This window comes from Thunnus maccoyii, chromosome 5, assembly GCF_910596095.1.
Source record: "Thunnus maccoyii chromosome 5, fThuMac1.1, whole genome shotgun sequence".
NCBI classification, from domain to species: domain Eukaryota; kingdom Metazoa; phylum Chordata; class Actinopteri; order Scombriformes; family Scombridae; genus Thunnus; species Thunnus maccoyii.
This window is the reverse complement of record NC_056537.1, coordinates 17,978,622-17,994,979: the sequence shown is the minus strand read 5'-3', so window position 1 is coordinate 17,994,979 and position 16,358 is coordinate 17,978,622. Positions and strand designations below refer to the sequence as shown.

Sequence of the window (16,358 nt, the reverse complement as noted above, 5' to 3'; positions counted from 1 at the left end):
GTGTCCCCTTTGATTTGGCAAGCCAGAAGGACCCCCAGTGTAGAATTGGAACGCCCCTCACAGATAAACCATCAGACCACCAAACCCCATTAGTGGGCAATTAGTGACAGCTGGTGGGTTGTCAGCTTGGTAATGGCCTCAAAAGGAGTACCCATGGAATACAAAAACTACCAGCGACGCAACGATTTAAACCTTGCCGATAAAAGTCAAAGCAGAGAGCTTGTGGTATGGAGAACTCATGTCCATTGATCTCCATTTCTAGATGTAAAAACGTAAAATAACATGTTAGTCAATACTATCAATCTGAATAATTGCTGTTTTTAAATGCATGGCATTATAACAAGTAAAAAAAACATAGGATGACTGCTTTTGAACCTCGTGAAAATGTAGAGCTATTTGGCTAATCTCATTTCAACCAAAGGTGCTATTTTAGTGCTCTACCAGTTCCTCCTCTTGTTGGCCTTTTATTTCAAAAGCAAGGGCTAAGCTATGAGAGGCACAAGAGGTGGACGGGCAGAGAAGGAGGAGGAGGAGGGGGTGAAGTAGTTTAATAATTTATTTAAGAGGGAAAGAAGGCAGCCAAGGGGAACAAATAGTGTTTCTCCCAGAACTAAGCCCCTCTGACCCCAGCCCTTCGTACCTGAAGCCCAAGCCCCATCGCATTAGTGAAATTCTTATTTGATGGCATTTTAATATTCTGCCTTGATGACTTTTTAGCAACATTTACTTTCGGAGGTCTCGAGCGCTTCCCCCAGAGGAAATGAAACATGTCAAAACCCATTACGAAAAAATCAAAATTTAAATACCTCAGCCGTGTTAGCGGTAATACACACAATCCCCACCGCTCAGAGGCAAGGCTCACAAACACTCATCTGCTTGCCGGCTCGTAATGAGTCTGTTTGATGGGTAAGCGATTTGTGGGTCACCGAGCATACGTTACAGATCCAATTTAACCCTTGATTGCTTGTACTCTGGAGGACCTGGGAAAACGTGTTATTGAAATTTAATACCAGATCATTTCTTCTTCCTCCCATGCAGGGACAAAGGTATGCTTACATGACTCCTTCGATGGCCTGTGCAGATGGGGGAGGCAGTGGGAAAAGCAACCAAGGAAGAAAAGGGAGAGACAAGACAACAGAGAAAAACAAAGACAATTTTATGCATGAATCTTTGCCTCACCTGCAGGTCTTGCTAAACACCAATCCAATTAGCCCCTGCAGGCGCTACAGAGAGCACCAACTCAATTGAGTATGTGTTTCCTATCTTGTGATATATCACTTTTATAATAATCTTTATAGCAGTTTGCTATTGAGTTCCTGCTCTCCTACAAGGACACAGCCATGTTTAAGGCAGAGTATTGTAGGATAACAAATATTAAAGGCACCCTGCGCAGATTTCTTGTAAACAAACATTTATGTTAACATTCTGTGCTCTAACCACAACACATTGTGTGTATCCTTGAGGCCAAACAAATGTTTCCTTCCACATAAAACATTTAAAAAACATTTTTAAAATATGTATATCTAATAGAATTTTGAAATCTGGATTACTTGCATCCATGTTGATTTCAACCAAGAGACACAAGACAGTATTTGTATCTAAAAAATAATTCATTAGGATTTTTTGATGCACTATGATTTTAAAATCTTAAATAAAAAAAAACTCTACATTGCCCAATCAGATAAGCTGCATCCCAAATGAGAAATATTAATGGGGTCTTTGGGGTAAAACAGCAAAACTTTTGAGATTTATTGAAAAGCCTTAAGTTTTTGCTTGAAAGATTTCAGTCATGGTTGATCTGGTGACCGTCATAACAGCAAGTGTAGTTTAATACTACTGGAAACACTCCCGTTGGCTGCTCTTTCTTGTTTCATTACTCCCTTCAGTATTTATCACTTGTCCACTGTCAAACACTCCTGAAAATGACTATTGTCTTGTTTTATAGGAATATTTTTGATAAATCACTGTTAGTGCTAATTGTGACAAACACACTGCGTTTCATATTTTTACAATTTTTTTGTAAAAATATTTAATGAAAAAAAGATGACCATAAAGAGTATCAAAAGGTATCAAAACTGTAATGATTATAACTTTAAATATCATACTTGTGGAAGTGAGAGAGCGGTTGCATGTCCTACTGAAGTATCCTTGAGCAAGACACTGAACTTGAGTCATTACTGATCAGTCTGTATAACAGAATCTGCCAACAGCTTTGGGTTGGATTGAAATCAACCCCAAAGTTTAGAAAAACTCTTAACAGTTTTAAAATGATCGCTGCTGTGGACAGTTTTTACTTATTAATCAGTGCTGTCTAAATCTTTTTGTCACTGTAGTCTGAATACTACTAGAGCTTTGAACAGACTGGTAGAGGAAACTTACTGGTAAGGGGGCTAATTGAGAGCTCGAGTGAGCAGTCGGCAGGCTGGCATGGCTCATTCACAATATTTGTCATTAGACCCGACTGGAGTGAGAGAATAGAGCGCACCGCACCATTCGTGTGTAACCAAGATTTATGCTAATGTCTCCCTGCATATGCTTATTCTACATATCTATATTAAACTTAATAGACTGTTACATTGCTTCTTAACCTCGGCTTCCATACATGATTACCTTCTCTGATTTCTTTGCAAAATGGCATATAAACACGGGGCAGGGATTTTATCAGCGTGTCAGTGAGTTTGTTTCCAGTGGCAGCCCATGGCTCTCATAATCGTTTTGATACTTCAGGGACTCTATCAAGAATGCTTGCCTAAGAGGCTACAGTTAACATGTCACTCTGAAAGCTGAGTAGATCTTGTGGTAGATTTTTTACTCTACATTTGCCCAGGAAATAATGAGTTATGACATGAATTTGACACATCTACTGTTTTTCAAATAAATCTGAAACAACATTATTACAGCACATATCAATTACAAAGAACGTGTTAAATGTGTTCAGTACTAATTTGTACAAACTGTCAAACTATTAATTTGTTTGGTTTAGAATATCATTTGCGCTCATGAAGTGGGTTGCTGAAACAAAAAAAAGTACATTTAAATGTAATTATGTTAAAGCTAATCTAATACATATTTTTATATTCACAATTAATCAATCAAATGACTATGTGTTATGTGAGAGGTGTTGCATAACAAATCCACAGATAATTATTACCAACTCTGCAATTCCCCTCAGCTCTATGGAGCATTTCAGCATCTTTCAGTTCATAAATATGGTTTTGGATTCTTTGATAAAATGTCAAATATACAACAAGCGTGTGTACATAAAAGAAATGAATTACAAATCGCAAGTTGCATTTTGGCGAGGAACATCCAATCACAAAGCTTAAAAATCTGTTATGTGCATGGTTAACAGCAGGCAGAAGCTAAAGATTACTATATTGAAAAAACTGAAAACACACAAAATAAAATCAATTCACTTTTAAATTTTGGGACAGTTGTGGGTGAATTCAGCAACATTGTTGTGTTTTGTTCTCAACTGCAACCGCTTTGATTTACAACTCAGGACTGGCTTCTCTATAGCAGTGATGGCCGAGGTTCATGCATACTGCAGTATTTTGAGCCGCCTGCTATGCCAAAATGAGGGACAAAACATGATTTCACAGAAACAAAGCTGAAATCATTAAAACTGGTGTCTATACTTATAGGATTATTAAGTAGCATTGAGGATATCTTCGACAGAAGAAACTGAAATGAGAATACTGAATGGAGAAAAACACATCCAGAACCAACGGCTCCTCCTCACACTTCACAACTCTGTTTCAGTGTTTTTCACAAATCAGAACAAAACATGGCAGTTCACTATGTAGCGCTATGTAGTGGAGACACTCTGCAAATAGTGTATATATCAATTTATCAATAACAGAGAAGTTAATTATGCTGCAGGAGTGGTTCAGGAGTTCATACGGACATTTTGATGTTTTCTGGTTTGTTTGTTGATTAGTTTTGCCACTGAAATCATTGTATATGTTGTGAATACCACTAACTACATCCATCTGCTTTCCCTAACAATGGAGAAAGCTACAATATTTTAGAGCAATCTCTCATGTCTACCAAATCTTTTAATGTGTCAAAATTTCATATGGGTGTAATGTGGGAGCTTCATGCTGTTGAAATGACATTTTCTAGAGGTGCAGAGAGAGGTACTCATCGCCTGCACCCATTTGGCATTTTGGTGACTCGCCCTGTGCTGAAGTTGGAGGAGAGCCGCAGTGGGGATGTGCCATTGGCAAGCCAGCACTGCACTTTTGGTGTCAAGGATGACAATGCTTAGCACTGTTCGCCCATCTACCAATTAGACAAGCTCAACAACATCGCATTTTCATCAGAAAATACAGTTTTATTCAGACTGCTATAATGTCAGTGAGGCAGGATCTAGACTGATGAGTGATTCATGACATACTGTATATGATTTATTAAGTACGTCGCCATGTCCTATGCACATGGTGCATTTGACTGCATTTCAAAAGTCTGCTAAGTATCTAGGAGAAATTCAAGCATTACTTGCTCACTTTTTGAGAAAGTTCAGTGATTCAAACACAAACTCACACAATCGTAACCCTAAAAATCTTCACCTGTTAAAACTGTTATGTACCAAGAGACTAGCGCAAGCAGTGCTATTACAAGTTGTTTTTTTCCTGACTTTGGAAATCACATTACCCAAATCTAAACAAATCTTTAATATGTATGCCAAGTCCTAATGTTCTTCATTTGAACACTGATGCCCATGTTTCAAAGTGTGTGAAACTATTGAAAAAATAAACAAACAGTCTTATATGGTCGACTTGTATCTTTGATATTTTAACTTTTTCATATATGGGATTTTCTTTAATGATGATTATCTTTCCAGTTGAATACATGGCTAACTGAGCCAAGCTAAAATCACTGATCATCAGTTTGCATGTGAAAACACTACCAGGGATTAAAGCAAGGAAAAGATTTGTGAGCCTGAAAAGTTGTCCAGGAGGAAATGTGTACAATGTATTGAAATAAGTACTTAAAACTGCTCTATGCCTGAAATTGGGCATGGTGCCTGGGAACTATAAGCCCTGCACTACAGTAGTTACTTCTCAAATGCCATTTATTGACTTTTCTTCTGACATAATTTATGGTATCGAACAACAGCATATAACAGTGACTGATATATCTATGGATAAAAAGGGCTTTTACAGTGTTGGTGGTGTCTATACAAGCAAGCTGCAGGAAACCACTTAAGTGGCATGCAAAGCTGACCAGAGCTCCACTTGCCCCAAACAGACCCTCGGCTCTCACTTTACACACTGTGCACTTTCAACTCCCTTTTCTCCCCACACTACCCATTTTGCCAGGCTCTTGACTTACAAATTGCTGCTTTAGACTTGGTTTCATTCTAACGGCTTTCTAGGGAAAAGGGAAGAAACATTTGAAAAAAGCCCACTCAGGACACTTATGTCCCCATGCAATACAGCAGAGCTGGTCCTTGGCTAACAGTCAGCACATTGTTTCCGCTTGTCCCTCAAAGTACAACCTCAGCGCTGTCAATAACCTCTCTATCCATTCTCTAACCTTCCCATCTTTTCAATCTACTTGGACGACTTCCAAGAACCATGAAAAAAAGTTAAAATGCCTTGGACGTAAGCCCTCAATAGCTCAGCGTAATTCCCTCTTTAAATGTAAGACAAAACTATCAGGGCTCTTTAGCATGCCAATGAGACTGCACAGAGAGCAGTGTTCCCAGTGGACGGGTGACAGGAAGAAGGACAAGTCCTTCCTTGGCATAAAGAGGCACTGTGTAGAAGAAAGACATTGAGTAAAGGAACCATTTGAGCTCAGAGGTGACACACACACGCACACAATTACCCACACACTATGCTAATACACAGATATTGAAACTCTAAATACAAACATTCGCTGAAAGCTACATGTGTTCTTTCTCCTGCAAAATGTCCAGTACATGATAATATGCTTTATCATATAACATATCTCAGTGCCAAGAGTCAAGGTCTCATCTTGTAAATGTTTTAATCACCTGCAGAACATTTACCCTTTGGTTCAGATCTACTATCATAACAGCAAGCTTTTAAAACTCCAATCTCATTGAAAGCAGTGCAAGCCTTTTTTTTTTTTTTTTGTTCTACCTAAAATCTCAAATACCACTCCACTCAACAGCCTTGTACATTCCATCACACTCACCATTGCTTAGAATTAAAAGAGTAATCCAATGAAATATTAATTAAATTATTGTGGGGTTTTCACTTAAGCGCACCATTTTCATAATTGTTCCATAAATTATATTTTCCAGTACATTTGCTTTAGATGGATAATTAATTTCTGGCTTTACCCTTTTCAATTTGATTTTGTTTATGGAAACTGCAGAATGCAAATGTTTGTGTGTGTGTGTGTGTGTGTGTTTGTGTGTGTGTTGGTGGTGGTTTCACATACAGATTTAACAGAGGCATGCCAAAACATGATAGTTATTTGCTCAACTGTGTATATGACAATTTCACACTAAAGTTCAAAGAATCAAGAGGGTCATGGCCAAACAGATGCATATTGCAGGATTTTATCATAATGAAGAAGAGCTGAGAGCTGCATGACAACAGCTCATACAGCATTTTAATGCTTCTTATGTGCATAATAATGTTATCTGGTGTCACAAAGAGCTCATGAAGAAATAATCGATTATGAGCATTATTAGTATTATTAAACTGCAAATGGACCGTTGTTATGAACAATGACAAAAAGCTAGAGACATGACAAAAAAAGAGGCGTATTCTAGAGCAATATTACAGGGAAATATTGCTGCTTTGTCAAGCATTTTAATTGACTTAATTGACTTACTGCCAAAGTAGACAGAGTTGGATACAAGCACAACAGTTTAACAGCATTTGACTGTGTGATTGTTCAGGGAAAATCCCTGTACTCACTCCCTGTACTCTGATCTGCATACATGTTACCGTGGTAACCAAATAATATGTATAAATATATAGATAGTTGACAGATTGCTTATTATTAGATTGATTTCAGAACAGATCACAATCAGCAGATGGATTTAATAGTAGTTTAGCCTTTGAAATCATGATAAAACCACATATCTACTATCACATGCTCCGTTTACTACAAACAAACCACACCAGACTCTGTGTAGTTGTTTAGTCCACACCAGAGTTTGACTGACAGCTGTCACACCAGCCCAATAAAACCATACGTACTGAACAGGCAAAAATGAACCAGAGTTTGTTTTAACCAAACAAAACAGGTTAGGTGTAAAAGTACCCTAACTGTGTCTTTCTCCCAGCTCATGACTATGCTGGCAGAAAGCAACAACAAAAAAGTAAAGATACAGCTAATTTCAGAAGAGTGGGAAAGCAGAGAAGCTTCTGAAAGTTAGAGAGAGCTGCACTCATCGATAATTCAATACCAGTGAGTTTAAAAATTACTATGTGTAATGTGAACAGTGTCACTCGTAGTGACAAACTCAGAGAGAATCATCACTCAGTCAGCACAGTTTTAGTGTCTTTCTGCTCACAGTTTTGGTTTTATAGACCGCAACTTTAGTGTTTGTAAGAGCCAAATATTTCCCTTAGGAGTTTGTGGAGTCCTAAACAGTGATGAAAAAAAGAGTGAATATTGGACTTAAATTCATCACGTAGCCAGAAACATGACTCCAAATTAATGCTAATGTTGCTCAATGTCTTCTGGACATTGGCTATATATACTGTGTACAACACATTCACTATAACCACTTTATAAGATGATATGTCAATGATGTGTTTACAGCTTGTTGCGCTCACTATACATGATATTTTGTTAGTCAATATTCCTTAATTTCTATGGTCAATGTTGTTACATGGACTGGAAATATAAGCAGCAAAATATATTTTACTACAGTCCTACTTGAAGTGTTAGTTTTAAGTTAAATGAAGTGTCAACAGTTGCTGCAGCTCGTAGTGTCACCCGAAACACTTACAACTTAGACCATCTTAAATAATGAAGTGGGTATTGTTGCTCATGCTGCCGTGCCAAAATCTGGATATAAACACTGAAGTCTAGTAAAAATTGGAGCATTCAAAATACATAAAAAACACCATTTCCTAAAATATTGGTCAACATCTTCAGTTACATCTACAAAAGTGAAATGATGACCATAAATGTAGCCAGAAGTTCATTTTTCACAGTGCTGCTATGTTGTGGAACAGTCTTCCACTTCACATCCAGTTGTTAAAAATGAGATTATAGAGGTCAGGTCAGGACTTATTTATGAAACAGGGTCACAGATTTATAATGAAATCTTCAGTGATGTTTTTAGTTATCATATTGTCCTTGTTGTACTTAGGCAATTTGATGTGGCCTTTATTGTTTTTTTAATTTAAATTCCAGTGATGTGTTTTTGAATTTCAGGATTTTATTGTTAGTTTTATGTTGAATGTCTTGTTTTTCTTTGTCTATTAATATCTTGGGACCATGTTGAAAATAAATGTTTTGACTTTAATATATATATATACTCATATAGTGTATATAAACAAATCCATGTTTCACTCAACTGTCACTGTGTTCAACAGTTAAGAAAGGTGACGGTGAAAGAACAGACTCACAATAGCAGACATCAAACACATATGAACACTCAAACACACACCGCCATTAACACACATAGTTGGTCAGTCGGTTCCTCCATGTATGTCTTCTGATATTTCTTGCTACTAAAAATGGCAGCTCAGTAGCTTCAGAATCTTGTTTAAGTGAGGCCACATTATCATTTCACAAGGCAAAGACAGAAGGCAACATATGCCCAGCACTGTCCTTTGGTCCCTCTGACTCAAAGTATTCATCAAAAAGCTATACACTCCCATGAGCTTGCTGCCATATGCCCGTGGAAAATGTCACCAGTAAAAGTCATAATAATTCACCGGTCTCAGACTTGCATTTGATATTCCTGTTTTTCAAATATTGAGACCAGAATCTCGTAGTATGGCATTATGTTCTGCTCAGTAGCTCTGAACTTGGATTGACATGGGTTATCTAACCAGAGTTTAGATCTGACATTGTGTGGCTTTGGTATTAAAAAGGTGACTACAGGTCAGTATAAATTAACTATGGTAACTGTTCTTCTTGCCATTTGCCTTAAGAAAGGCTGTTGAACATGATTGCAAGTAAATTTTTGTATCAACTTTTTGAAAGGTGACTGCAAAAAGACAAAAATCTTACCATGTTATACCATATCATCTAGACCATTAATCATGAAATGAGGAAGTATAAGCTACATTACAGCAAACATTTTTGTTGAATGAGCGCACCAACCCTGTTTAGCTCTTGGAATTATGAGGTCTTCTTAAAACCATACGGAACCACATCAAGTTGCATACATTTGTCTTGCATGAACGGCGATGATATATTATTACACCAATGACAATATACCCTTTTCATGCAGGAGAAATGAGAACAACAGAATGTACGTGGATCTATTAATATGAAATGCTGTCACCGTAGACTGTAAATAAAATAATGCACGTAGCCAGCGTGACCTTACCCACTGGTTTGTAGTCTCCCATTCTGAAGCCTCGAATTCGGCATTTTGACTGTCGCCATTTTGGTTTTTTGGAGCCAGAAGTAACCATAATTGGACGAGAGGGTGGAGCTGACCCTAACGCTAGCGTTAGCTGCTAGCTTGGTTAGCACAGTGCCTTTACAGCATGGAGCTTTACAGTCTATGGTCAACATTATGCATTATGCTAATGCTAATTATGGCTAGCAAAAACAGGCTTAAGACAAAGTGTACTTACCCGAAAAGCTGAACAGCCGATTCATTAGAGGGTCTTTTAGTGAAAGCAAACACTGGACAAGACTTCTTAGGCAACCAAGATGCCACAATTAACTTCCATGTACTGAAAACACACCAAAATGGCGACGGCTACGCCTACGTTACGTAACGTACGTAACAAACGTTGTCGCCGAGGTATCGAATTGTCAATCACAAGGTAGCCACGCCCTACAGCATACCCTGCTTTATTGTCTATTTTACTCTAAATGGGACCATTATCGACAAAATGAACATCATGCTGTATTGACGAAGACTTGAAACTAGAGATTGTCAAGAAACACATTAAGAAAGTGTTTACTAAGGTAATAATGTATGTTTGAAGTAGGATAATTTTCCCATATAATCGGACTTCTTTTTGCAAACCAGTGGAGTCGCCCCCTGCTGGCCTTTAGAGAGAATGCATGTTTAAGTCACTTCCGCATTGGCCTCATTTTTCAGACCCGGAGCTAGTCATTTGTCGTCATGATCAGCATAGACTCCAGTCAGGAGTGTACAGTAGGTCCATAGCTACACTTTTGATTAAATTTACACTGAATTACACTGCATAATTACCATATTAAGTTTCTGTTGCAGCTTCTTTTGCTCACACACACACGCACACCTTGCACAAATTGGTCTCTCGTGCTTTGTTGAGTATTTTAAAATGAGGTTAAAACTCAACATTATTAAAATTAAGTTCCCATCTGTAATGAAGACTCCTTTTCACAAAAGGCAGGCAGTAACTGACCCACATTCAACTTCAAACACATCCAGGTCAACTGACTGGCGCTGAGCCATTCAGATCTGCTGTTCATGTCACTGTGTCCATCTGCATGGGGTGAAAGTCTGGTATAAATGTTCAAAGGCAAGTTGAACGTGATAAAGTGGTTGAATAAATGCCATATGGGTAATAAAAACTAAATTCAAAGAAAAATGATACTTTCTTTTTAATGCAATACACTTTGAAAACATGTATGATTTTAAAAAGCTCTTACAAATTATAGTCTGACCATTGGATACATACTTCTCTCACAGGGCTGGAAGTCAAGAGTCAGTTCTAATTAACCACCAGACCACCAGTCTACTTGAAATATGCAGCAGCTTTGAGTTTGAAAATAAAATTTTAAACTTGTGTGGCAGTCATTTCATTACCATTCTGTCACATGTTCCTGCGCTTCTTTCGGATGTACCACCTTCAACAGAGAGGTTATGTTCTAAGGTAGCAGAAAACTGACCACAACTCCAAAAGGCTGTTGGCGGTCAGTGAAGGAAGTATCAACAAGACTATTTTTTTTAATTAACACCTTCAGACCTAATTATCTTTCCAGTTTTAATGCACCACCACAGAAAATTAGTTGGAAGAACTGAAAATGAGTAACAACAACCAAATAATGTTGCATTGACATCGCTCTACTCTGAAACTGGGGTGTTGATTCATTCACATGTGCATATTTCATTATGTGCATACAAACACAATGACATGGACCTCCTTAAAATAATATTATTGAAGTAGTAACATCATTAGTCCTTGCCTACTTAATTTGGGGAATGTGAACAATAATATACCATCTAAATGTAAGGTAGACTGAGAAAATCACAAATTCAGTGATGTCACCAGGATATCTGCTATATCCTTCAGTGTCCTTGAAAAATCCCCCTGACATAAGTGTAAATGCTTGAATAACCGGAAAATTTAAATAGAATTGACACCTACAGATTATCATTTTATAATTGGTTTTGAATACGGGAACATGGGTCCTTCGTGACCACTCTTCTCAGATAGCACTAGATTCCGCTTACATTTCAAAAGAGTGTTACAGTTTGCATGATGGCCCACTGTGGAGTACAAAACTCAGGTGGGAGGGATAATAGTCTGTTGAAATCACTAAATTGGCAACAAAGTCCAGACAGTGTAATGCAAAATGTTAAAATGTTTAACAGATAGTATTTTCTAATTACAAGATGTATTAACTTTGTAACACAAGATGTTGAAGTTGTATGAGACAAAGAGTATATCATTCATCCTGATTTTAGAGGACAATATTTTATACTTTAAAGAGGAAATTGTGGGGTTTTCCAAAGGAGAATGACACTTAGGTCTAAATAATGGAATTTTTCAGATGGTTAAAATCGGTGTTTTCCTTATTCATGCAAGGACAGAGAGACAGAGAGAGGCAGCACTATTCTGCGTGTCAGATGAGGGAGCTGTGCTGTTATCTGCTGATCCCAGAACTTCCCTTGGAGCACCGGAGTGGGTCTGTATCACGTAGTGCACCCTGCACTGGGACCGTGCAGCCTGCTGACAGGAAAGCTCGATTAGCGAGCCACAAAGAGGCCAATATAGAGGAGCACTTCCTCAGCCAAAGAGGGTTCGTCCGGAGAACACGCTCCAACCCTCTTTCCTGACAGGGGACAGTGACAAACACACACACTGGCTGGCCCACCTTGGGGAATGCATGATGGATTGGGATTTGGTTTCTCCGACACATGTGCATGCATGGATCCCAACACACAACATGACATAACATGCACACACATACACACCTACAAGAAGCTATGTAAATAATCACATATACATTTTTTAAAGGGAAAAAACAGACTGTAATCTTTGTTCCATTATAAGAGACAACTGTTAAATTGATTTGGAAAGTAACAAAGTTTACATTTTTCAAAGAATGCTGGCAGCCATCCAGAGAGAGAGATGAGTATGTTTGGACTGGCCCCAGCCCTGCGCGTGCTGCCTTCACTCAGACAATGGGATGTAGATGTGGAAGTGGGCCTGGGCCAGATGAGGAAAACGAGATAGCGAGGGTGGGATGAGGGGTGGAGGTGCGCTGAGCACAGACTGGTAGGCTGTTATGGGACCCTGTGGCGGAAGGGCATTGTTCAACAGAGGAAAAACACAACAACAATAAAAAACAACTCTTCCTGAATCTTTTTATATGATTATGCAGAGAACAATTGAGTGGGTGGGATCCTCTACTTTGAGGATATTGAAAGAAGCCTCTCCTTTGAGACTTGGAATGATCCTTTCACACCTTACCCTGGAACACAAGCAGGAAAATAAAACAATGTGAGTTGCTGAGCAAGAAGCATATTGATCAAGAACAGTGTGTCCATTGAGAGAGATTACAATGGCCTTTGACCTGTGACACATTAAGCAATGAACCAAAGGTTAATGAGGGGAAAATTGAATGATAATGGATATATTTTATTAAGAAATCGCACATTATGCATTATGTTTTGGCATAATGCAAAGTCAATCTGTATTAAACCAAATTCAATTTAAAATTAACTCATTTATGCTATTAGCATGTGGAAGACTTGATCCAAACTATCTATGTATCTATCTATTCAGATAAAGTACTATAAAACCTTGTGTTTGTGAAAGTGTGTGAGTATTGTACGAGGGAGTGTGTATAGTAAAAGAAAGAAGTCGCGTGTGTGCATGTGTGTGTATAATTGTATACTGGCCACAAGATATCTAGTTCTGTGTCGGACTTTTTCAGCTGATACTGCTTGGTTGTGGATTTCAGTAACCCTAAGGTCATGCACCTGATATACCTTTGAATCCTGCTGTTTGCTGGAGTGTGGAATCCTCTCAGGGGAGAGATGCATCCAGAGATAAGAGTCTGGTGTGATGTTGCGCATCTTTTCCCTCAAGGCCCAGACATTGGTTTTCTCTTCATCTCGTTCTCACATTTTTGCAGCTTTCCATTGATTTAGTACTAGTTCAATTTATGGGTTGTTCAAGCAAGGGTTGTATTAGCTGGTGTTGCTATTGTCTGGATGCAGACAGTTGGGGATATAAACATTCATCGTAAGTCCAAATTTTATCAGCGTAGGTCAATGTAGACACACACTGTTATCTCCTTCACACGATTTATCAGGATTCCATTAAGATATGTTTTCAAGCTCTTGAACAATGTCTATGCGGTTGAGAGCATTTATGAGTAATTATCACAGGAAACACGATAAGATTTTGAGAATATTACAAAAAACATATTCTAAATATCCTCAGGTGTTACTTCTTACAGGTTTGTGGTCAGCTCTACTAGAAATACAACTTGAGGTCATTCATTTTGATAAAGATAAACAGCTTATCATCAGTTAAAACAGTGTTTCAAGAGACCAGGGGTGTGATTTCACTTTTCTTACACAAAAGATTGCAGAGGTCACTGGTTTGCATAGAAATCTGGTTGTTTTACAGTGTGAATTACAGGTTGGGTGACACTGAGTTATGAATTATGTTGGTCATGGCTGTGGCTTTTATCATCATGAATTTCTCAACAACGATGTTTTTGGCTATATATTTAAATACATTATTATTATTCATGTATGTGATTCTACTATATGTTGCTGTAATGTTTGCAATATTATATATAGTTCAATCAATCTTTTTTTTTTTTTGGCGGGGGGTGATACTCTTTGATGTTGATGTATGAAATATGCCTACCATCTTTCAATCCACTTAATTTTTTTTATCTTTCTGCTGAGTAACTCAATTTTTAACTCAATAACAATTTCACAAAGTCGGTAATGGACTCCACTCCCATCAAGGCAAAGATAATACTGCCATTTAACTACATTTATTTAGTAATATACTTCATGGCAAAAAAAGAGAACACATTCTAATTTTAAATACAGTTTATGCGACTAAAAAAAAAAGCTAATGTGAATAGGTATTAAAGCACTAATACAAATGAAACCAATTTCTTCACTTCGGTGTACATTTCAAATAAAGGTGTATAGATGTGGAAAATAAGAACCCAGTGTACAAAAGAACCTTCTCACATCTAAAGAAAGAACCTGAACCCACAGACCTCTTTCTTAAAGGTAAACATTTATTACTTCTGGGGTGCCTGAAGGGCTAGCTGGCAGTCACTTCAGCAGGCTGTAAATGTCATCTTCTCTTTGACACATTAGTGACAAATGAGTCAAGGCTCCAGTGGTAAGAGAGATGCTTTGCCCTTCCTTTGACTGGCTCAGCTAAAATCACGAGCAGTGCTCTACAGAGTACTGATAGTAGTCCAAGATTCAAAGAAAGTTTAAAGTATAAATCAAAAGTAAAACCAGTAAAGACAAAGTCCTCATAATCATTCTAATTGCTTGGCTCTATGGCTGGACTACAGTCTTGAAATTTGAGGCCTGAAAGAGGGTGGACATGTTTTCATTTTTTTCTACTCTAATAAAAGAATGTATTAGTGTTGTTCTTGCGAGTGGTGATGCTAAATGTATCAATCAGTGTATCAATTGTGTAAAAAATATTTAAGGATTAAAGCATTAAGTCCTACAGGATTCGAAAATGTCTGACTATGGTGACAGATATTTGGATGAGGAAATGCATGAAAATTTATGACATGTAGTAAAATATATTTGAATATTCATAGTAGGACATTTTGACAAGATTAAGTGTTGCAAAATGAATGCAAAGAGTAAATAAGACAAAGAGTGCAAAGAGTGAATAAGACAACAACATCTTCAACAACAGCAGTAAATGTCCGGGACAGTTGAATAGATTGTTTATAAGCTCTATTAGATTCACTAAAATTACGTTCACTAACATGATAATTCAGCTAGTTAGTACATCTTCATTAGGAAAAAAAATACAAATTTTCAATTTTTCTTATTAAAGATTTTACATCCCTTCATCAATTAATTATTTTTATAGGCAACTTTTTACTGTCAGAACTAAAACTAACTTGGGTACATTACGTCCTGATCATTTTAAAGAGAGCACAACAATCTCTGAGGGTTTGGTTTTTTTTTTTTGGAGTAACATTAGGTTGCCTTCTGGAAGTTTTGACCTGGGCCAGACAGCAAGGCTTCAGAACTGGCAACTGTCTCTCCACGCCATTAATCAGGCACACAGAGGACTGTCTTCCATCCAGATGGGGAGCCTCTCTACAACCAGAGAAAAATAAGCAGGCTAATTAATTCTTATTGTTATAGACAGAGGGAGATTAGATGGAGAGAAATTGAGAGAGGGACAAGGAGGGAGAGAGAGTGGAGACTAAGTCACCTTTAACGAAGCTGCAAATTCACAAGATATTCTCCCTACATAAGCATTGTTTCTTCAGCAAAATATATCTATGACTTGAAATGCTGTATGACTGGGGTTAACATTATAGCTGGAGGTTAATGAATGATAAGGAGGCTGGAGCACTCTGGGACACAGTGTGGCAGTGATTAGACGGGTCCAATATGAGGCAATCAAACTTTGAGCCACTTTACAAGGATGAGTGAGATAACAGAGAATAATTCCCACTGGTTATATTATAATGTAACTACTCTTGAGAACCAGCTTCACACTGATGCTATAAGATTAACGTAGCAGACAACTACAGCATGGAGTTAAACTCATATCTGAAATTTCTCTCTTTTTTTGCCCATTCTAGATTTATTAATTGTTGTGATAACTGGGTAAATATGAAGGCAAACGTATATTAGATGGATAATGTGCACACATCCAACCCCAGATAGGTCTTTTTCCACCATAAATGAATCTAGCCTTGAGTTTCTTTCAACACTGCCACATATCCATTGAATATGTGAAGACACAGCATAGTTATTCAAAGTGTTAAGT

General features: G+C 37.7%; 1 protein-coding gene across 11 annotated transcripts in view; it reads right to left on the bottom strand.

The window, feature by feature from the left end:
• Positions 1–16,358, bottom strand: part of nr2f2 (nuclear receptor subfamily 2, group F, member 2) — a 213,125-nt gene that overhangs the window by 136,736 nt on the left and 60,031 nt on the right. For 6 of the 11 annotated variants that reach the window (XR_006096148.1, XR_006096157.1, XR_006096160.1 and 3 more), the window contains 3 exons: positions 13,337–15,676; positions 12,756–12,816; positions 10,757–12,638 (listed from right to left, as the gene is read on the bottom strand). The exons of 4 other annotated variants lie outside the window; for them this stretch is intronic. Coding sequence is in view for 1 of the 7 variants with exons in the window: in XM_042411177.1 (XP_042267111.1) it covers positions 9,756–9,780 (25 nt within the window). In the remaining 6 variants the exon portion in view is untranslated. Of the gene's footprint in view, positions 1–9,755; positions 9,894–10,756; positions 12,639–12,755; positions 12,817–13,336; positions 15,677–16,358 lie in introns of those variants that run through there. One more of the 11 variants, XM_042411177.1, reaches the window with a different exon arrangement.